The 23,024-nt window shown below is 45.8% G+C and overlaps 2 protein-coding genes across 7 annotated transcripts in view; one reads left to right on the top strand and one right to left on the bottom strand.

The window, feature by feature from the left end:
* Positions 1–4,883: 4,883 nt before the first annotated feature.
* On the bottom strand, positions 4,884–22,037 carry LOC310667015 (uncharacterized protein). 5 transcript variants are annotated; one of them, XM_083418635.1, is made up of 7 exons: positions 21,994–22,037; positions 18,603–18,862; positions 15,036–15,371; positions 11,475–11,783; positions 9,508–9,633; positions 7,329–7,375; positions 4,884–6,071 (listed from the first exon to the last, which is right to left on the bottom strand). In XM_083418635.1, exons 2-7 carry the CDS (start codon positions 18,637–18,639, stop codon positions 6,027–6,029), a joined length of 900 nt encoding a protein of 299 aa, XP_083274761.1. In that variant the 5' UTR covers positions 18,640–18,862; positions 21,994–22,037; the 3' UTR covers positions 4,884–6,026. The 5 variants fall into 5 exon arrangements, with proteins under 5 accessions (XP_083274761.1, XP_083274763.1, XP_083274764.1 ...); XM_083418637.1 differs by lacking the exon at positions 21,994–22,037 and having other exon boundaries at positions 7,338–7,375; positions 18,603–19,359; XM_083418638.1 differs by lacking the exon at positions 21,994–22,037 and having other exon boundaries at positions 15,036–15,314; positions 18,603–19,358.
* FDPS (farnesyl diphosphate synthase) overlaps positions 20,060–23,024 on the top strand; it is a 35,043-nt gene continuing 32,078 nt past the window's right edge. Inside the window, exon 1 of one of the 2 annotated variants that reach the window (XM_083418605.1) lies at positions 20,060–20,147. In XM_083418605.1, coding sequence (XP_083274731.1) covers positions 20,075–20,147 — 73 coding nt within the window. In that variant the 5' untranslated portion in view covers positions 20,060–20,074. Of the gene's footprint in view, positions 20,148–21,952; positions 22,092–23,024 lie in introns of those variants that run through there. The other variant, XM_083418604.1, reaches the window with a different exon arrangement.

Consider the following 23,024-nt stretch of genomic DNA (forward strand, 5'->3'; position numbering starts at 1 on the left):
AGAAATTTGGTTTGCTTTGCAATTTCCGACAAGCACCTCTAGGAACCGCAAACAAACTGAAGCACAACCGTCCTTCTCTAAGGTTCGCAGTGCAATTCTCCCGCCAAAGAATGCATACGAAAGGCGTAGATTAGGTTGAAGCCTGCACATAAATTCCATATGTTAGTGAAAATGACATACAAAATGCATTACACTAGGGGGAATTGCTTTTTTCAAATATGTGTGGGAGAGGAGACGCTCGCTCTAAAATGCTGGCAAATTTTTGTGAGGATCTTTGAAAAGAAAACAAAAGCAATCTGAAAATGTTGCGAACTCTGAATTTAAGGCCATGTACACATTTCTAAATTCAGTTTTGCCTAATATACACATTTCTGCAAAGCATTTTTTTCTAATACAATACATTTTTGTATATTACTTTCATTACCGTAATGCATTTTTATGCACATTTAGGCCTTAAGTATGCATTATTGAATACAATTGAATTTGCAAAATCTTGAAGGATAGCTCATGTTTTCAGTCCACTTATTGCAGGGGTGCCCAAACTTTTTTTTAAAGAGAGCCAGATTTGATGAAGTGAACATGCATGAGTTGAGTTGTTGAGCTTTTTTTAGGATTGAGGTTGTTGAGTTTTTGGGGATATTTGACCCCTATTAATTTGTTGTTGTTGTTTAGTCATTTAGTCATGTCCGACTCTTTGTGACCCCATGGACCAGAGCACGCCAGGCACTCCTGTCTTCCACTGCCTCCTGCCGTTTGGTCAAACTCATATTAGTAGCTTCGAGAACACTGTCCAACCATCTCGTCCTCTGTTGTCCCCTTCTCCTTGTGCCCTCCGTCTTTCCCAACATCAGGGTCTTTTCCAGGGAGTCTTCTCTTCTCATGAGGTGGCCAAAGTCTTGGAGCCTCAGCTTCACGATCTGTCCTTCCAGTGAGCACTCAGGGCTGATTTCCTTAAGAATGGAGAGGTTTGATCTTATTGCAGTCCATGGGACTCTCAAGAGTCTCCTCCAGCACCAGAATTCAAAAGCATCCATTCTTCGGCGATCATAAAACCAGACATTGGACATGCCTGACTTACATTTAAATGCAAACTGAACAACTTTCCTCCCCCATTACCAGCAGTGTCTGACTGAAAGTTGCCTTTGTTATAGGCAGTGGTTCAGGAATCCAAATTAGTTCAGTACCAGGACAAATTCAGGGAGCTCTGTACCAGAACAGAACTCAGCACTAAGCAGGATTGCTCCCACCCATCGCCAGCTGAGAGAAAGAGTAACCCTTCAGAGTTTGGGTGTGCAAATTCCCCCTGCAGGGAGTTCTCTCGCACATTCGAACTCGCCACTAAGCAATAATTTGACATGTGGGCGGGATGTGTCATGGCACCACGTGACTGACAGGTGGTTGCCCCACCCACCGACCCACCTGCCAGTCTTGGTCTGCAAGGCTGGTCCTGATAAGGATCTGTCCTTCTGTAGCCAAAAAAGATTTCCAAACTATACCATGTTGGGGATGAACTTGAGCGCTCTTGCTTTTGTAAGGCAAGGAGTGAGGACCATCGCTGGAAAATGTACAGGCCACTTAGAAAATGCTTGATGGCTAATTAGGGAGAGATGAAGCAGTGCCGGATTTACATATAAGCTAAACAAGCTATAGCTTAGGGGCCCACTCTCTTGGGGGCCCCCAAAAAATTTAAAGGAAAAAATACAACTGGATGTACATTTCCAAAATATAAGATAAAAAAGAAATAAAACCTACACACAGCAATAGTGTTTTGTGTTGTGTAGGCTCCTATGATGTAAGTCATGGGCCCCGCCCATTAGTGAACTACTAAGGTGATATTGATATTATATTAAAAAATGCATTGTGTTAACTACAATTGCATTGTATAGGTTATAATTATAATAAAGCTGTTTATAATTATTAGTACTGTAGTTTGCATCATATATTTACACCTGTTATTATTTCATGTTATAGCAAGTTTCTAGAGACTAGATTACAATTCTAAAGGAACTTTTGTTATTGCCAAATGCCAATGTGTTTGCATTATTAAGTTTGCTATGAATAAAAATAATTTTAAGTTAGAGCTTAATAATTATTTCACTATTAATATACTTCTTAACTGAATTTCAGTTCAACAATTACTTTGATAAAATCCCTATTTTGTTATGTGCAAATGGCCTTAGATACTTATTAGGGTCACAAATTATCATATAGCATATATTCAACACACACACACACAAACAAAACCAGCGACAATTTGTTGTTGACAAAGGACAGCTGGACATATAAAGGGCCTCATTACCTTCAGAAGCTTAGGGCCTCATCAAACCTGAATCCAGCCCTGGATGTAATGGAGCCATTTGGCAGAGGGTATGGCTGGCAGGCATCCCAAACAGGAGCACTTCACGCTGCAACAATTTGTTACAGGTTCCATTTATGGTGGGGAGTACGGGGGTGTCCAAGTCATGTCCCTGCTTTTCATCACTAAAGTAATGGGGGTATGTATAAGAAAAATCAAAGTCAGGGAAACATTTGAAAAGTTTCCCGTTTACTCCCATTTCAAACAAAACAAACACACAGCAAATACAGACATAGGAACGGAAACATTTGACTCAGAGAGCAGCCTGTTAGTTCAGAAGCAGGTATCTGTGAGGTATTTGGGCTTGTTGAACCCTAAGAGATGGGTTGTCACCGTCTAACTCTAGTCTTCAAAGAACGACTAGGATATCTGACTTCCTGCACCCTTTCTTAAATTGTAAAAAGGGCCTTTCTTTCTGCTTTGTATATATTCCTCTAATCATTTTCTTTACAAATATCACTTAATTTCTGCTAATATGAAATTATTAGGAAGGAAGGAAGGATATTATACAATACAAATCTGTGCTAAAAAAGAATGTTCATATTACAGTGTAATGAGAAGGATGGGATGGATTGTGTTGATGAACACTTTTATTGTGTAAATAATGTTGTCTTGTCTTTTCCTCTTTTGATTTTTTTATTTCGTATCTTTGCTATTTCCCCCCCCTTTCTTTTCCTCTTTTTTATTCCTTTATCAATTTTCTATTTTCTACCTAATTTTCTTTTTCTTCACATGTAAAGAGATAGCGTATAATGTTTGTATAGATATATACATTTTTAATTGATAAAGAATAATATTAGTAAAAAGGGCAGGTTGCGAATAAATGTCAACCTGTGTTTCTCTAGTTGAGCCCCTTTAAATGATGTGGTTACAGCTTTTCAAGCTCCAGCTCACCCCCCAAAAAATGCTCTCTGTGTCTTGAGGACAAAGATGGAAAACAATTTAAACAGAGCATCTAAAATATTCTCGGCCCTGAACTAAGACCCGGGGGCTGGATACGGCCCAATCGCCTTCTAAATCCGGCCCGCGGACAATCTGGGAATCAGTGTGTTTTTACATGAGTAGAATGTGTGCTTTTCTTTAAAATGCATCTCTGGGTTATTTGTGGGGCGTAGGAAATCGTTCATCCCCCATCCCGGCAAATATAGTCTGGCCCCACAAGGTCTGAGGGACAGTGGACCGGCCCCCTGCTGAAAAAGGTTTGCTGACACCTGATGTATACACACGCACACACAATTTCATATATAAAAACCATTTCAAATCTAATACAGTAGTACCTCTGGTTACATACTTAATTCGTTCCAGAGGTCCGTTCTTAACCTGAAACTGTTCTTAACCTGAAGCACCACTTTAGCTAATGGGGCCTCCTGCTGCTGCTGCGCCACCGGAGGACGATTTCTGTTCTCATCCTGAAGCAAAGTTCTTAACCTGAGGTACTATTTCTGGGCTAGCGGAGTCTGTAATCTGAAGCTTATGTAACCCGAGGTACCACTGTACATAGATACCGACTGGGATGGGGGGGGGCGGAATCTAGTGGCTCACAGTTAGTGAGTCAAATTTTCCAGTTACAGAATGACCAGGTAGACTTGGCCACTGAGGAAACGATACTTTATTTCTCCTCCATCTCACTCTGCTACTCAGAAAGGCATAAATATCACAACCAAACATCTTTGTTGATGTGGTTTTCCTCTGTTGTGCAAGGGAGCCACAAGTGCTGCAAAGCTGGATGCCACAAACGCCTCCCGTCAGACCTGCCTAAACACTTCTGAGCAGAAGGCAAGGCCCGGATGTTGCCCGAGAGCAAACTTGGTTACGTCGCTTTCCTGTCTGTGACAATAATATTTTCCATGGTTAACTGCTCCTGCCACCCTATGCTCATCAGAAGTCGCTACAAGAGAGGTGAGGAGTTAATGGTGTTACGGCCATTTGCATTTCTGCCTCCTCTCACAATGGCTGCCTCTGAACTGGTACAGATTCCCCTCAAATAATCCTGATAACTGTAATTTGCTAAGGGTGCTGAGAGTTGTTAGGAGACCCCTGTTCCTCCTCATAGAGCTACAATTCCCAACGTTCCTTGGGAAGGCAGGTGATGATGATGATGATGATAAATTATTTATACCCCGCCCATCTGGCTGGGTTTCCCCAACCACTCTGGGCGGCTTCCAGCAAAATATTGAAATACAATAATTAATCAAATATTAAAATCTTCCTTAAACAGGGCTGCCTTCAGATGTCTCTTCTAAAAGTCAGAGAGTTGAACCCAGAAATCACTGACCGAAAGTCCAGAGGTAGCATTGTTATCAATTTATGATGGGGTGGAAGGATCACGGGCTATGAAGAACTTCCTCACAAATTTATTGACAGCTGCACGAGTTATTATCGCTAGGAAGTAGGAAGGGCAAGGTGAATATAAAATGGAAGAATGGTATAAAGAGGTGTGGGATGTACCTATTAATGTTAAATGAACATGTGGTGTTAAGGTAAGATGGGGAATATGCAGGAGAAATTATTTTGAGGAGATATGGAAGGTATTTGTAGAATTAGTACTGTTAAAACAGAAAGGGGTCAAACTATCATGAGAGGTGTTGAAATTTTGGGAGGTTGGATAGTTACAATGGAATGGTTTCGGTGGTGGGGTGCACATTTTTATTTTTATTTATTTATTATTATTACTTTGTTAAAATAAGAAGAAGAAAAGAAAAGAAATCAACTGCCAGAGTTAGAACAAAGACGAGGGTTGGAAGGAGACGGGTTTTGAGCATTGCAGTTGGCTGCGGCGTGTTCTGGGGGTGAAAGCTTTCAGTCTGTAAAAAGCAGCAAGCTGGGCAGAGGGCTGATTTCTGTTGGCATCCAAAACTGTGTCCATGGGAGAAGCAAGGCCTTCTTGGGGTGCTACTGCTGTAAACTCCTCCATCGTGGGCTCAGGTTGTACGTATATATGTGTCAATAAACCATATAGCATAAAGACAACACAGTCTCCGCTGTGCCTCGTTTCCAAAGGAAACACGACCTCTGGGCAAGCGGAATCTCGCAGCCCTCGGAGATTGGGGTGCCGTGTAACAATTCATTTCCACAACAGCTGTGAGAAGGAGGTTACCGTTTCTTCCAACTTGAAGTATGGGGAACAGGGACCTTTTGCTGACATCGCTTGCTAGCTCTAGAAACTGAGCTGGTGTTTCTTGTTAGTTTCTGTTTGCCAATGAGCAGCTGCTTAGAGTCACAGGACTCTGTTTACATTCCAGAGACCTTCCAGGCTATTGGAAGTCTCACGGGAGATGAGATGTGACGTTAGTGGTTTCCTGTTCCTTTGTTCTTTTGTTGTTTCGGTTGCTCTCTGCTTTCACAGAGAGAGGATGTCTTTTCTGTCTGTGTAGCGAGAAAGAATACCCTTTGCAATGTAGCCATAAATCTCATCACTTCTGCATGCTGCTGGAAACTCTGCTATATGGGGGAACATGCCTTGGAGCCTCATCAAAGGCTCAGGTTGTTAATTATTCGTCGGGAGGGTGATTCCGGAAGATGAGCTTTATCAGCTTGGTCGAGCGGAGATCCCGACATTTCTATCCTCCCAGCCTCGCAGATCAGAATCCAAAAAGCTGCCGCAGCATGTTAGAGTCTTTTGATCCCAGACCCCTGCCAATTCTGATGCTCGCTGCCTCTTGTTCTTTCCTTAGGTCCTTGAAGCAAGATTTAGCTGGGCATAGCAAGCGCCTTCCTGTTTCGTAAAGAGTGGAGAAACTGTTATTTGGAGCACAGGTGGCCAACTTCAGGCCCTTCAAGTCTCTCTGTACGGCCCTCAGAAATCTCCTCAGGCCACGCCCCCTCCCCTCTGGTCACACCCCCTTTCCCAAGGCCAATCCACTCACTGACACTGTCTCACATCCAGTGGCGTAGCGTGGGTTGTCAGCACCCGGGGCAAGGCAAGTAATTTGCACCCCCCCCCCGCTGGACTGTCCCTCCCCCAGATAGGCCCTCGCTCTCTCTCCGCACCGCACCGCAAGCCTGGCACCCCCCCCTCCACAGTGGACGGCGACCCGGCGGCTCGGATCGGATTCGCACAGCCAGCACTGCAGTGAGAGAGAGTGAGTGAGCCAGGTAGGGGCAGAGAGCTGCGAGCGCCCCCCCAGATGTTGCGCCCCCCTGCACCCCCCACGCTACGCCACTGCTCACATCTGTTTGGGCCATTTCCCCAAATATACCAGCCTCTGCTGCTTTTGGGCAACATTTTGAGGGTCACATGCTTGTAGTGGGCGGGCCAGGGCCAAAGTGGGTGGAGCAACAAATGCAAATTTTATTTTTGTTTATTTTCTACACACACATGCCCCTCTCTATTCTTTATTCAGACATTGGACTCAGCTAGATTGGTAAAGAAAAATAGTTTTATATGGGGCGCATATGCATTATAACAGCGTGACACCAGATGGCGCTGTGGAGTTCCTTTTTTTGCCAACGTGATTTCTCATATGAAGTTTAAAACACGTTCTCAATGCTACCTTGGTGTGTCTATATCCAGCCATTGTCTGGGTTCAATGACACATTTCAGCCAGGCAAAAATGCTCAAGGAGGATTCAAAGCAGGACTAGGGAGGGGTAAGACTCTGAGAAGAGTCCTGGGGGCCAGGTGCAGAGGTCTGGGGGGCCGCATCTGGACCTCAGGTATGAGGCTCCTGATCTCTGGAACTTCATCACCTCTCTTCACAAGCAAGTTAAGCTAGGCTGAAATGTCAAAAATTTGCAAATTCTCCTTTGCTTTCCCTGTACTGCCTCCTCCTCAGCCCAGTTGCACTCGCTTCAGTTCATGTCCAGGTGCAATTCAAAGCACCGCCTATTGGGGGCGCTATAGCAGTGGGCTTCCTGCATTGACGGGCTGGCCTGGATGCCTTGTGAGGTCCCTACAATGTATATCACATATGAAAGCACCCTCAAAATCTGGAGACGTCCCCCCTTCGCCATCACCAAAGAAAGAGTCATACCTTTATTACCTCTGAAGATGGAGGTTCAGAGTCCTGGTATCGGGATCCTTGGGGAATAAAAGGAAAGGAGACTATTAGGAATAAATAAAAGAGCTAGAGGGGCCATTCTTCTTCAGCTGCTGCTGTGCGGACCAATATTTTGTGTCAACTGCAAAAGGGATAGGGAAGACACTCCGTTTGGTTCAAACCTACCTAAGTTGGATTTCCCAAAACAGTGGGCATGCCCCCACCATGTGACTGGACCTCCTAGGAGAAACTCAAGGAAAGTCCAGAATAACAGCTGAGAATGCATCATGGGAGACCTGTCTAGGGCAGCTTCCTGTTCTTACAGTGACCTAACAGGTCCCACGGAGAATCCCACCAACAGAAAATGTGCTCAGTCCATTTGTGGTTCCTTGCTGCTTTTCCCTGGAACATAATTCCTGCCTGAAAATCCCCTGCTAAAACACTCAAGTCCAGGGAACCTCGGGTACAGGGGCAAAATGGCCTCTCTGCCTGGCTTTTGGGCTCTCCTCCTAGCCACGCCCTCTCTCCCTAGGCCACACCCTTTACCAGCTTGCTTCACAACCTCATTGAGTGTTCTTGCCTAACTGGAATATGTAATTTGAACTCTGATCATGCCTGGATGGAGGGTGGTGGGGTGTGAGTTTGTGTAGAAACTCATCTACTATGCAAAGGGTGGGGGGAAATACCGTACTTTTCAGTGCATAAGACTATGGTTTTTTTAATCTAAAATAATGTTCAAAATCGGGGCTCACCCTATACACGGATAGTGCAGAGGGGATTTTTTCTCAAATTGGAGTCCCCAAAAATAGGGGCGTCTTATACACGGACAAATATAGTACAGTGGTACCTCAGGTTACATACGTTTCAGGTTACATACACTTCAGGTTACAGACTCCACTAACCCAGAAATAGTGCTTCAGGTTAAGAACTTTGCATCAGGATGAGAACAGAAATTGTGCTCCGGCAGCAGCAGGAGGCCCCATTAGCTAAAGTGGTGCTTCAGGTTAAAAACAGTTTCAGGTTAGGAACGGACCTCCGGAACGAATTAAGTACCGTATTTTTTGCTCTGTAAGACTCACTTTTTCCCTCCTAAAAAGTAAGGGGAAATGTGTGTGCGTCTTATGGAGCGAATGCAGGCTGTGCAGCTATCCCAGAAGCCAGAACAGCAAGAGGGATTGCTGCTTTCACTGCACAGTGATCCCTCTTGCTGTTCTGGCTTCTGAGATTCAGAATATTTTTTTTCTTGTTTTCCTCCACCAAAAACTAGGTGCGTCTTCTGGTCTAGTGCGTCTTATAGAGCGAAAAATACGGTACTTAACCCGAGGTACCACTGTACATTCATTGCTCAGCCACTTTTGCCACTGGCCCTCCCACTGCTTGCAAGTGGCCCCCGGAATATTGCCCTGCAAGAAAAATGTAGCACTCAGGCTGAAAAAGCCCCACTGATTAGAGTGTTGGTCTATGACCTGGGAGAGCAGGGTTCGAATTCCCATTCAGCCGTGAAGCTCACTGATTGTGACCTTGGGCCAGTCACCGTCTCTTAGCCTAACCTACTTCACAGGGTTGTTGTGAGGATGCAGGAAGAGGAAGAGAGTCATGAGCACTGCCTTCAGCTCATTGGAAGAGGTGGTCTATCAATGTAATACCGTATTTTTAGCCCTATAGGACACACTTTTCCCCCTCCAAAAATGAAGGGGAAATGTGTGTGCGTCCTATGGGGCGAATGCAGGCTTTCGCTGAAGCCTGGAGAGCGAGAGGGGTCAGTGTGCACCGACCCCTCTCGCTCTCCAGGCTTCAGGCAGATATCCGCAAGCCTGGGGAGACCGGCGCGACTTCCCACCGGTCTCCCACGGCTTGCTGATAGCAGCCTGTTCTGGGGCCTGGGGTCGGGGGAAGCTCGGGCTTCCCCCGCCCCAGCCCCGCACCTGGGGGGGGGGGAATAATTTTTTTCTTTATTTCCCCCCCCAAAAAAAAACACTAGGTGCGCCATATGAGCCGGTGCGCCCTTTGGGGCGAAAAATACGGTAAATTAAATAAACAACAAAATAAAAATAAACGTGGCCCTTGAACGTAAAAACAAAAAGGTTCCTAAGTAATGCCTGACTTTAAGAGAGCCTGAAATAAAATTTAAACACTTGTTGTTGATTTTTTAGGACATGGCTGCTGATATTACCTAGCCTGAAGCGGCTGCGTCGAATCCAAAGGAAGCTTAAGAGAAGCATCAGCACTGTCAGAACAGCCAGGACAGACAAGGACACTGAGAAGCTGAGACATTGGTTGTCTAGGACTGCAGAGGGAGCTGTAAAAAGGAAAGGGAGAGGGAGGGAGGGAACAGGCAGACATTACTTAGCAACTGCTGTCACTGACACAGACCAGAAGAACCCCATCACTTATATTTTGCTTCACTGTGTTACTGGAGGAGGGGTGGGGTTTGCATTCCCTGAACTGAAGAAGCAAAGCTCCATCTGGTACGCAGGCTGAGACCCTACCTGCCCGCGGACCGTCTCGCCAGAGTGGTGCATGCTCTGGTTATCTCCCACTTGGACTACTGCAATGCGCTCTACGTGGGGCTACCTTTGAAGGTGACCCAGAAACTACAACTAATCCGGAATGCGGCAGCTAGACTGGTGACTGGGAGCAGCCGCCAAGACCATATAAGACCAGTGTTGAAAGACCTACATTGGCTCCCAGTACGTTTCCAAGCACAATTCAAAGTGTTGGTGCTGACCTTTAAAGCCCCAAACGGCCTCGGTCCAGTATATCTGAAGGAGCGTCTCCACCCCCATCGTTTTGCCCGGACGCTGAGGTCCAGCTCCGAGGACCTTCTGGCGGTTCCCTCACTGCGAGAGGCCAAGTTACAGGGAACCAGGCAGAGGGCCTTCTCGGTAGTGGCGCCCTCCCTGTGGAACGCCCTCCCATCAGATGTCAAAGCGATAAATAACTACCTGACATTCAGAAGACATCTGAAGGCAGCCCTGTTCAGGGAAGTTTTTAATATGTGACATTTTAGTGTATTTTTCATCTTTGTTGGAAGCCGCCCAGAGTGGCTGGGGAAACCTAGCCAGATGGGCGGGGTACAAATAATAAATTATTATTATTATTATTATTATTATTATTATTATTATTATTATTATTATTATTATTCTGCAAAATCCATACTTTCCTGAATTTTGCAATGTGATTCCCCAGCCGAAAAAATAGGCACGTTGGGAGAAAAGAGTGCATTCAAAGCATATATTTGTGGAAACAATGTCTAAGAAGGAAATATATGTGGGGAAATGGCTTGCCCAAAATGTGCATACAGTGGTACCTCAGGTTACATACGCTTCAGGTTACATACGCTTCAGGTTACAGACTCCGTTAACCCAGAAATAGTGCTTCAGGTTAAGAACTTTGCTTCAGCATGAGAACAGAAATCGTGCTCCGGCGGCGGCGGAGGCAGCGGGAGGCCCCATTAGCTAAAGTGGTGCTTCAGGTTAAGAACAGTTTCAGGTGAAGAACAGACCTCCAGAACGATTTAAGTGCTTAACCCGAGGTACCACTGTAGTTGGTTAGGACCAATGCCTAAGCCAATACTGCTCATCACCTGTAACCAATAAAGTTGTGGCCTTAAAGTAAAGGTAAAGGGACCCCTGACCATTAGGTCCAGTCATGACCGACTCTGGGGTTGCGGCGCTCATCTCGCTTTATTGGCCGAGGCAGCCGGCGTATAGCTGGTCATGTGGCCAGCATGACAGCCACTTCAGGTGAACCAGAGCAGCGCACGGAAACACCATTTACCTTCCCGCCAGAGCGGTACCTATTTATCTACTTGCACTTTGACGTGCTTTTGAACTGCTAGGTTGGCAGGAGCAGGGACCGAACAACAGGAGCTCACCCTCTTGTGGGGATTCGAACCGCTGACCTTCTGATTGGCATGTCCTAGGCTCTGTGGTTTAACCCACAGCACTATCCTTAATAATTGTGTCATGTGACTTTATTTCCACTGGGGGGGCGGAAACTCACCACGCAATTCTATGATTCTTTGATTCTATGGCTTCGCATAATGCAGCTTCCTCTATTCCTAAGAACCAACACATGAAGATGACCAGCCAATTTTGTCGGCGAGGGCAGAGGGTTATGTGCCACACCACCACTCACCCGCAGGGAATTCGGCATTCATCCTGACAGCGGCGCCTGAGGAGTTGAACCTGACCTCACACGTGAAATTCGCAGCGCTCGTGTTCAAATCCAGGGGGATGTGAAGGACACTGACGAACGTCCAAGAACTGCGGTTGCTTCTCATCAGCAGTGTTTCTGGCCAGAGATGTTCAGGAACGTCCCAGGACACTTGGACGAAGCTGGAAGCGCCGTGGACCACGCAAGCCATTTTGTTGCTCTGCAAGATTCGAGATGCTTCACGTGGAGCAGACTGCAAAAGCGTCACCCAGGTGCTCTGGGTGTAGCTATCTGTGTGTGTTGTAGGGAACGAAGCCGAGAGTTCAGGAAACGGCAACAACAACAATAATAACAATAAATTTTATTTATACCCCGCCCTCCCCAGCCAAGACTGGGCTCAGGGCAGCTAACACCAAATATAAAAACAATTGATTGGAATACAGCTTAAAAAACAAGATTGAAATACAGCTTAAAATACAAGATTAAAATACAGCTTTAAAAACAAGGTTAAAATACAACACAAAAACATTAAATTGCAGCCTCATTTCAGTGGAAACTCAAATCAAAAACTTTTTGGGGGATGAAAACGTTAAGTCTTCACCAAGGCCAACTATCCAGACTGGTCCTACATGGGCCAGAAAAAAGCTAGGGAAGTCCCCAAATAGGAGTTTCAACACAGAAAGAGAAAGGAAAAAAGAAAGAGGGGGAGGGAATCAAACTGGTTTCAAGCCAAAGGCCAGGTGGAACAACTCTGTCTTACAGGCCCTGCGGAAAGAAATCAGATCCTGCAGGGCCCTGGTCTCATGAGGCAGAGCGTTCCTCCAGGCCGGAGCCAGTGCTGAAAAGGCCCTGGCTCTGGTTGAGGCTAATCTGACTTTCTTAGGGTCCGGGACCACTAGGGTGTTGCTGTTTATGGACCTTGAAGCTCTCTGTGGGGCATACCGGGAGAGGCGGTCCCGTAAGTACGAGGGCCGTAGGCCGTGAAGGGCTTTAAAGGTCAAAAGCAGCACCTTAAATCTGACCCTGTACTCCACCGGGAGCCAGTGCAGCTGGAAAAGCACTGGGTGAATATGCTCCCATGGCAGAGACCCCGTGAGGATCTACATTTTGTAGAGGATTTCTACAACCAAAAAAGTGTGGACTGTACAAAAAGAGGGCTGCTCCTCTTGCTTGCTGTGCTCTTCAACCTGGTGCCATGCGCCAGGAGGCAGCTTCGCCTGCTGAACAGCAGCCTGAAGGGGGAGAAGGCGGAGTGACTCCACCCTGCAGCTGATCAACCTTCAAGGACACAGAGAAGGCACCGATGAACACCAGCTGGCTTCAGCCTTCTTAAGCAGAGCTTCCAGCAGCAGTCAGATGCTGGAAACAATGCCTGCAGTTCCTGGCTGCTTCCTGTTCACCTTGATCCTTGACCCCATGGTAATCGGATTCCCTGACCCCTGGACTATCTGGGCATGCTGTTTGCCTGACCCTAAGGCTGGACCTGACCTGACTTCGGATACTGAGCCTGAGGCAAACACACCTCAGAGACTCTTCTGGTTGTCTGGCCTTCCTCTCCACTGAGCTCTGCACGTGGTTGCGCAGCAATGAGACTAAGACACCTGCTCATTATCCAACTGCCCTTCTCCCACACCTGACAACTCCCTCTTTCTTTACACCTTACCTACCCCTCACAGCTTGCCCTAAGCCCCTCGTGACACAGATTTCTCAACCCCTCTTAAAGGAAGTAGGAAGCGATTGACAGAGCAGCTTGCTAAGGCGCTGTGTGAACCACCTTTCCCCTCCATTAAACAGTTCGCCCGGGTTGCCTGCCACCCTGCACTGCTTCTTCACTCACTTGCTGTACATCTCACTGCTGTTGGTGTGGCCACCTATTGGTAGCCATGCCAACTGCAGCGTGATGCTAACCTTATATTTTTTATGTATACGGTGATATCTCTGGATGCGAACGGGATCCGTTCCAGGGCCCCATTCATACAATCATAGAATCATAGAGTTGGAAGATACCACAAGGGCCATCGAGTCCAACCCCCTGCCAAGCAGGAAACACCATCAGAGCACTCCTGACATATGGTTGTCAAGCCTCTGCTTAAAGACCTCCAAAGAAGGAGACTCCACCACACTCCTTGGCAGCAAATTCCACTGTCAAACAGCTCTTACTGTCAGGAAGTTCTTCCTAATGTTTAGGTGGAATCTTCTTTCTTGTAGTTTGGATCCATTGCTCCGTGTCCGCTTCTCTGGAGCAGCAGAAAACAACCTTTCTCCCTCCTCTATGTGACATCCTTTTATATATTTGAACATGGCTATCATATCACCCCTTAACCTCCTCTTCTCCAGGCTAAACATGCCCAGCTCCCTTAGCCGTTCCTCATAAGGCATCGTTTCCAGGCCTTTGACCATTTTGGTTGCCCTCCTCTGGACACGTTCCAGTTTGTCAGTGTCCTTCTTGAACTGTGGTGCCCAGAACTGGACACACATCCTGAAGTGAACGCAACCCGCGTCTGTGCGTCTGCCTGTGCGTGGGTTGCGATTCGCCATTTCCATGCATGCGCGTGACGTCATTTTGAGCATCTGCGCATGCCCGAGCGGCGAAACCCAGAGGTAACGCACTCTGTGCACAAAAATGTATAAATATGAGGCAATAATGTACAAAAACTAACTTCCTTAGGGGAAGTTAGATGCAAAAATATGTGTGTTAGGAGAAAAAGACACTAAAATGCTGATGAATCCTCATTGGGACTGGCAGTCGAACCTTGGAAGTTGAATGGAATCCCTTCCGGAAGTCTGTCCAACTTCCAAAACGTTTGGAAACCAAAGAGCAGCGGCTTCTGATTGGCTGAAGGAAGCTCCCGCAGCCAATCGGAAGCTCCATTGGTCGTTTGGCTTCCAAAAATAGTTCGCAAACCGGAACTGTCACTTCCGGGTTTGCGGTGTTCAGGAGCCAAAATGTTCAACTTGCAAGGCGTTCGGGATCCAAGGTACGACCGTATTTCCAATAAAAATAAATTACAGTGGTACCCCGCAAGACGAATGCCTCACAAGACGGAAAACCCGCTAGACGAAAGGGTTTTCTGTTTTTCGATGCGCTTCGCAGGACGAATTTCCCTATGGGCTTGCTTCGCAAGACGAAAATGTCTTGCAAGTCTTGAGATTTTTTTTCCGCTCCCCACTCCCTTTTTCTAAGGCACTAAACTGCTAATAGCCTTTTAGCAGCTAATCCGCTAATCCCTTAAGCCTTTAATAGCCGCTAATAGCCGCTAATAGCCACTAAACCGCTAATAGCGCTAATCCGCTAAGCCGCTAATAGGGTTGCTTCGCAAAACCAAAAACCACTAGACGAAGAGACTCGCGGAACGAATTAATTTCGTCTTGCAAGGCACCACTGTACAACAAACAATGCAGCTGAACTTAAAACAGATTGATAGGTTTCGCCCACTGTTAGTAAGGAGACAGTATAGGCTTTGAACTGAGAAGGAGGACTGTGGTGGTAGAAGAGACTCAATACCCCTCACACTCCAAAGCTCAGTCTTTTTGCTCTCTTACCTCCAACAACCAGCGAGGAGCCATTGCTGAAAGTCAAAGTGGGATTTCTCTTGGCACACATATACAGGCCAGAATCTTCCTTTTGGGCCTTGGTGATAGCCAAGACCAGATTTTTTCCTTTTGTCTTGCAAGCAAACCTGCCTCCATCTTCCTTCTGGGAGCATTTCTTAATGAAAAGGGGTGTGCCATCCTCTCTCCTTTTATACCAGCTGAAGGACAAGCCTTTGTCTTCCACGCTTTCTGTAGAAAAGCACTCAAGTTGGGCTGGGCTCCCGGTATCTACAAAATGGAACGGCTCCGTCTGATACAATAAGAGTAACTGGACTGGTAATACTGCTGAGAGAGGGGAGAAATGATGAAAGAAGGAACGTTGGAGTTGGGTCTTGTTTCCTTTCACACAAAGGGAGATTCCCTAACGAACAAAAGCAATCCTAAGTATAGAAAGCTGGTAGGCTTTTTGGGGAGTGGGGAGAGAGAGGTCATTGTCTTCTTGTGCTGTATAAGTGATAAAGGGGAGTCACACCAGTAGTTTAAGTTTATCGGTTATCTTTTCTAGTAGGGTGGTTTCTCATAAATAATAATAATAATAATAATAATAATAATAATAATGTATTATTTATAGCCCGCCCATCTGGCTGGGTTTCCCCAGCCACTCTGGGCGGCTTCCAACAGAATATTAAAATACAATAGTCTATTAAACATGTTATGTACTGAGTTGAATAGGATCCAAAATGCAGCAGTCTGATTGGTCCTTGAACAATAGGATCCAAAATGCAGCAGTCTGATTGGTCCTAGAACAATAGGATCCAAAATGCAGCAGTCTGATTGGTCCTAGAACAATAGGATTCAGAATGCAGCAGTCTGATTGGTCCTAGAACAATGCAGCAGTATGATTGGTCCGCAGGAGCCACCCAATCCAGCTTCAGGTGGAAGTGAATCCACAACCTGATTGGCCTACAGGAGAATCCCGGAATTAGCCAATCACATGTAGCCCATTGTGTAAATAATATAAAGCAGATATTGTGGGGGAACTTCCATTCCTCCTCACCACTTTGAGCTGAATAAAGAGCATGAAATCCACTCTCGACTCCGAGTATTTTTCAAAGCATTAAAAGCTTCCCTAAGCAGGGCTGCCTTTAGATGTCTTCTAAAAGTCTGGTAGTTGTTTTTCTCTTTGACATCTGGTGGGAGGGCGTTCCACAGGGCAGGTGCCACTACCGAGAAGGCCCTCTGCCTGGTTCCCTGTAACTTAGCTTCTCGTAGCGAGGGAACCACCAGAAGGCCCTCGGCGCTGGACCTCAGTATCCGGGCAGAACGATGGGGGTGGAGACGCTCCTTCAGGTATACTGGACCGAGGCCGTTTAGGGCTTTAAAGGTCAGCACCAACAGTTTGAATTGTGCTCGGAAACGTACCGGGAGCCAGTGTAGGTCTTTCGGTACCAGTGGTCTATGTCTATTCTATCGGTCTTCCCAGTGTCTAGTTACGATATTTAGCTGCACGCTCTTTCCCCCACAAAGTCTATGACAATAGTGTCTCATTCAATCTGTGAAAAAGGCTCTATGAATCGAAAGTGGACACGTTATATGTAATTTCCCATTTATTTGTTTTGTAACCCAAATAATTTTTTTTTAAATAAAAACTATTTTTAAAAGGTATAGAAAGCCGGTTACCCCTATTCCAAACTCCATTCAGGAGGAATTTGACTTATACTACCTTTTTTGCTGGTGAAGTTCTGCCAGATTGTGGGGTCCTGAACAGCCAGATCACTGGAAAACACCTTTTTGGGAGTCTTAAGCCAGAGTAAATTTAAGAATGCCGGCTGAACTGGGGTGAGGGACAATAGTATGTTTCTGATTTAGCCAGTGCTTTTTTCTTTTAAAAATGTTTAGGGGTACTCTCATTTTGACTCAAGAAAATCGCCCTTTTATAGTTCAAATCGGGAAACATAAATACACATGGACAAAAGTACAAAGATTCACAAAATGTTTAGGACTATGTGTACCCCTGTGTACCCCCAGAAAAAAACAACCACACTGGAATCTGCTGAGGTGAAAAACTTACACCAGCTCAGTCAGGAAAGCGCAAGCTCCACCAAACCGAAATTCTCTAATCCCAGTCGATCTTGGGTTTGGATTGTACTGTTAGGCAGAATCTGTCAACCTTGGCTCACCAGAGAACACTGAACTACAGATCTCATCATCCCCAGCCAGTTCAGCCAATGGTCAAGGATGATGGGAGTTATAGTCCAATGATACCTGGGGGTGCAACAATGGCGTAGCATGGGTTGTCAGCACCCGGGGCAAGGCAAGTAATTTGCGCCCCCTAACCCGGGGCAAGGCAAGTAATTTGCGCCCCCCCCCCCGCTGCACTGTCCCTCCCCCAGATAGTCCCTCGCTCTCTCTCCGCATCGCACCGCACCGCACGCCTGGCACCCTCCCCTCCACAGTGGGCGGCGACACGGCGGCTCGGATCGGATTCGCACAGCCAGCACTGCAGTGAGAGAGAGTGAGTGAGCCAGGTAGGGGCAGAGAGCTGCGAGTGCGAGCCCGCCCCCCCCCAGATGTTGCGCCCGGTGCGGCCGGCCCCCCCTGCACCCCCCACGCTACGCCACTGGGGTGCAAGGTTGAATAGGGCGGATCTAAATCCATTAGTTGTATTTATTTCGGAAATTTGTACTCCACCTGCTGTTGTTAATGTTTTCAGAATGCCCTTAAAAACAACCTAAAACCATTGAAAACCAGTCTTGTACGTGTGTGTGTGTGTGTGTTTAAAAAAAAACACTTGCTGGTTTTATCAATATTTTGATAATTTTATTATGCCGACTGTTTCAAAAGTCTATTTTCATTGCTTAGTTTCATTGCTTAATTTATAATTTTATGTAAACTATATTGCTTTTAATTAAGCAGTACACAATCTGATAAATACATATTTTTTCAAGTACCTTAAGGTCCAAAGTTTTAAAGAAGTTTTGTTTCGTTTTTAAGCAGTTCTTCTGCATAGGCTATGACTGTAAAGAAATGTATATGTCTTGTGGTTTCTCAAGACTAACAGGGTTTTTTTTGGCAAAAGGGTTTGTGGACTACAGTTCATCAAGTGTTATACTCGGAGAGGGGGAGATGAGAACAGAGAAATCTGAAGAGTGGGGTGAAAAGGTAATGAAATGGAAGAGTTAGTCTATTGCTTTTTGATGCAAAGCTCAAATAAATACAAGATAAACCGAATGACCTTTCACAACAGCAGCAATAGGAGATAACATTATTCTGCTAGCTGTGTTCCAATAATTCTTTGTAAACCACTTTGAGGGCTTTTAAAAAACCATCAAGTGGTTATAAATCTTATGAAATCAAATAAATAAATAAATGCTTTAACAGCTACAAGGGGAGAGAGAACCCTTGTCTCAACCGAGTCCTAAACTAATAAGATCAAATTTGCCGATTGGATGGAGAACACTAACTTTCAGGCTTGCAGCAGGGTATCCTGGGAGAACATTCAACACACACACCCTGATCCCACCCCCCCAGATTAATAACAATTAAATGATTCAGATGAAACGCATAAGTCATTACCTGTGCAGATCAAAACGAGGCACTGCGGGAACTGCATCCCCCAAAGTCGTCAGCTGCGCCCAGGAGCCCCGAGCCAGCGTTTGAAACGGCAACCTTGAGAAAAAGGGTCTGAGATCATCCTCACCCGATTTCCTTTGTGAATAAACCCAGCCTCTGCGTGGGTGGTACAGTTTGAGACCAGACGGCTCAACGGAACAACAGTGTGGCTTCACAAGTACAGTGGTACCTCGGCTTACATACGCTTCAGGTTACACACACCGCTAATAAAGAAATAGTGCTTCAGGTTAAGAACTTTGCTTCAGGATGAGAACAGAAATAGGGCTCTGGCGGTGCGGCAGCAGCGGGAGGCCCCATTAGCTAAAGTGGTGCTTCAGGTTAAGAACAGTTTCAGGTTAAAAACGGACCTCCGGAACGAATTAAGTAGTTAACCCGAGGTACCACTGTAGTCATTTGCTGAATGTGGATCGGTTCCAGGGCTTGGACGCAGTCAGTACCGGATTTACGTATAAGCTAAACAAGCTATAGCTTAGGACCCCATTCTCTTGGGGGCCCCCCAAAAAATTAAAGGGGGGGGGGGACTGGATGTACATTTCCAAAATATAAGATAAAAAACAAATAAAATAAAACCTACATACAACAACAGTGTTTTGTGTTGTGTAGGCTCCTGTGAGGTAAGTCATGGCCCCCGCCTGCTGGCCTGCTCCCTAAAATATCACTGGTTTACTCCTTTCTATATAGGGTGCCTACATTCTGCCTGGACTTGTTGCAGGAGAACATGTGCAAATGGCTTTAAATACCTATTCATAGAATCATAGAATCATAGAGTTGGAAGAGACCACAAGGGCCATCGAGTCCAACCCCCTGCCAAGCAGGAAACACCATCAGAGCACTCCTGACATATGGTTGTCAAGCCTCTGCTTAAAGACCTCCAGAGAAGGAGACTCCACCACACTCCTTGGCAGCAAATTCCACTGTCAAACAGCTCTTACTGTCAGGAAGTTCTTCCGAATGTTTAGGTAGAATCTTCTTTCTTGTAGTTTGCATCCATTGCTCCGTGTCCGCTTCTCTGGAGCAGCAGAAAACAACCTTTCTCCCTCCTCTATGTGACATCCTTTTATATATTTGAACATGGCTATCATATCACCCCTTAACCTCCTCTTCTCCAGGCTAAACATGCCCAGCTTCCTTAGCCATTCCTCATAAGGCATCGTTTCCAGGCCTTTGACCATTTGTTTCATAAATTACCATATAGCATATATTCAACACAAAAAAAACAGTGACAATTTGATGTTGACAAAGGACAGCTGGACATATAAAGGGCCCCATTACCTTCAGTAGCTCAGGGCCTTATCAAACCTATATCTGGCCCTGGACGCAGTGAAGGCTTTGGGTCTTGCAATTCGCTGGGCCGCAGCGCGGAACAGATGCCAACACTAGTTGGGGTGGGGTGGGATTCTGTCTCCTCAGAAGGGATGCAGGTGGGGGGAGTTCAATTCAATTCACATCTGAAGGCAAATCTATCAAATTCACAATATCTGGAACCAGGTGAAACCTAAAACACAGTCGTCTTTCAAGATTTGCCATTGTCGTGCATTTTGCAATGTAGTTGCACAATGTAGTTTTAAAAAGACAAACAGCAAATTAATGGAAATTATGGATTCTTTTTTATTATTGGGTGGAATTCAAGGCTGCACTCTTACAATAGTTCTGCTTGCCAGATGGAACAATTCTTCCCTCTCTTATCTATCCTGGGGTGGGGGGTTCCCTAACCCCCTTGAGGTAATTTGGGGGGGGGCACAGAGGGAGGGCTTCAACTTATGGGCCTCATTAGGTGAATCCCACCCATTATTATAAAATGGTGATGATGATGATTTGCACTTATTAGTCAATTTTTTGTGAGAATCAACATACCAAAAGCCAGCACCTACAGAATAAACGCTAAAACACATTCATATTGATATGAAAAAGGTAAAGGTAAAGGTACCCCTGCCCGTACGGGCCAGTCTTGACAGACTCTAGGGTTGTGCGCCCATCTCACTCAAAGAGGCCGAGGGCCAGCGCTGTCCGAAGACACTTCCGGGTCACGTGGCCAGCGTGACATTGCTGCTCTGGCGAGCCAGAGCCGCACACGGAAACGCCGTTTACCTTCCCGCTAGTAAGCGGTCCCTATTTATCTACTTGCACCCGAGAGTGCTTTCGAACTGCTAGGTTGGCATGCGCTGGGACCGAACGACGGGAGCGCACCCCGCCGCGGGGATTCAAACCGCCGACCTCTTGATCGGCAAGCCCTAGGTGCTGAGGCTTTAACCCACAGCGCCACCCGCGTCCCGGATATTGATATGAAAAGGGAGGCCTAAAACATCCTCCTCACTGAAGGAGGCCACAGATAATTTAACAGCGTGGTGGAAAAGGAGTGTAGTTTTTTTTGTGTTTGGTTTTGTTTTGCCTGGCATCTAAAATAGATAGTTGGAATTTATCTTCATGTAAACTGCTTTTGATAGGGTGTTTTGTTTGCAATCAAGCAGTGTATAAATTTTATTAGATATGAAGTAGCTTTGAGGCTTTTGTTGTTTATAGCGGCTAACAAATACCGTATTTTTCGCTCTATAAGACGCACCAGACCACAAGACGCACCTAGTTTTTGGAGGAGGAAAACAAGAAAAAAAATATTCTGCATCTCAGAAGCCAGAACAGCAAGAGGGATCGCTGTGCAGTGAAAGCAGCAATCCCTCTTGTTGTTCTGGCTTCTGTGATAGCTGCACAGCCTGCATTTGCTCCATAAGACGCGCACACATTTCCCCTTACTTTTTAGGAGGGAAAAAGTGAGTCTTATAGAGCAAAAAATACGGTAATTTACAGCAGAGCCACACCATACAGTTAAAGCACTTGATGTCTCCTTGCAGAGCTATAATTCCCAGCACCTAAAAAAAAATCTACAGTTCCCAGGATTCTTTGGAGGGAATCATGCATTTGAAATGTGCATTTGGCGTGCCTGGCGTTACAACCCATCCTTCTTTTCTCTCTCCGCTTTCCTTTCCTTTTGTAGGGAAGTATAGTCCTGGGTTAAACCACAGAGCCTAGGACTTGCCGATCAGAAGGTTGGCAGTTCGAATCCCCACGACGGGGTGAGCTCCCGTTACTCAGTCCCTGCTCCTGCCAACCTAGCAGTTCGAAAGCACAAAGTGCAAGTAGATAAATAGGTACAGCTCCGGTGGGAAGGTAAACGGCGTTTCCGTGCGCTGCTGTGGTTCGCCAGAAGTGGCTTAGTCATGCTGGCCACATGACCCGGAAGCTGTACGCCGGCTCCCTCGGCCAATAAAGCGAGATGAGCGCCGCAACCCCAGAGTCGGTCACGACTGGACCTAATGGTCAGGGGTCCCTTTACCTTTACCTATAGTCCTGGGCTACATTTTGGAGTCCCTTGTTTTGCCATCCTCCTCTTGACTATTCCAGCCTTGATCTCGCTGTCCAGAAAGCACTGTGCCAAGGGTGATGACATTTGTAATACCTTTCCTTTACAGCCAGCTATTACGCAAGGCAACATAGATGAACTTTTCCCTTTGTTTCACTTTCTTCCTTGCAGGGGATGCAAAGCAAAAAGCAAGGCATATACTTAGGAGGAAGATCCCTCAGGGAACTGACATCCTCGCCTTCTTTTTAAAGATATATTGCTTCTTTGGGTGGATGGCTTAAAATGAGCAGCCCAAAGCCTTTGGGCAGTCTGCGTTTGGAAAACATGAAATGATATTTGCACAGTATTATTACTATTAATAAGGTTGCAGTGTTTAATTTATTAAGGGTTATATTAAATTAATTTTAAAAGAATTTAGAGATAAATGAGGCGTACCTGATTAATTAGGCTAGACATTAGGCCCGGGTTGGGCAACTAGTGGCCGTAGGGGTGACAGAAAGAGAGGGAGGGGAAAAAGGCTGGGAGAGAAGTGGCTGAAGGAGAGAAAAAGAGAAAGGAATGGCAGAAAGAGTGCTTTTCATTTAAGAAACAGACACAGTAAAATTAAAAACCAGCTCAGTCTCCTTTGTGAGGCTGTCCTTGACCTTTCTCTTTTCATTCCATTTCAGTTACACAGAAGTACGTTTCAACAACCCAAATGTGATCGGACTGTGTCCTGGTAAAAGTTTGCCTTTTTTTGCAGAAGAAGGGAAGAGGCAAAGAAAGAAAAGACACCTCAGAATTTAGTATTTTTTACGTGCTAAGTTTTAGACGGTTTGTATTAAACAACCTTTTTCATTACAGCAATAATAAGAATAAGAATAATTTATTATTTATACCCCGCCCATCTGGCTGAGTTTCCCCAGCCACTCTGGGCGGCTCCCAATCAAGTATTAAAAACGATACCGCGTTAAATATTTAAAACAGGGCTGCCTTCAGATGTCTTTTAAAAATAGGATAGCTACTTATTT

The sequence above is a fragment of the Podarcis tiliguerta genome, assembly GCF_965153285.1.
Source record: "Podarcis tiliguerta genome assembly, chromosome: 16".
NCBI classification, from domain to species: domain Eukaryota; kingdom Metazoa; phylum Chordata; class Lepidosauria; order Squamata; family Lacertidae; genus Podarcis; species Podarcis tiliguerta.

Coding starts and splice junctions, on each gene's coding strand:
- LOC310667015 (XM_083418635.1), bottom strand. CDS start 18,639: ATGCAGTTCCCGCAGTGCCTCGTTTTGATCTGCACAG. Junction 7,376..9,507: donor ACGCAGCCGCTTCAGGCTAG/GTAATATCAGCA, acceptor TTATTCCCCAAG/GATCCCGATACCAGGACTCT. Junction 6,072..7,328: donor CATCTTCAGAGGTAATAAAG/GTATGACTCTTT, acceptor TTTACGAAACAG/GAAGGCGCTTGCTATGCCCA.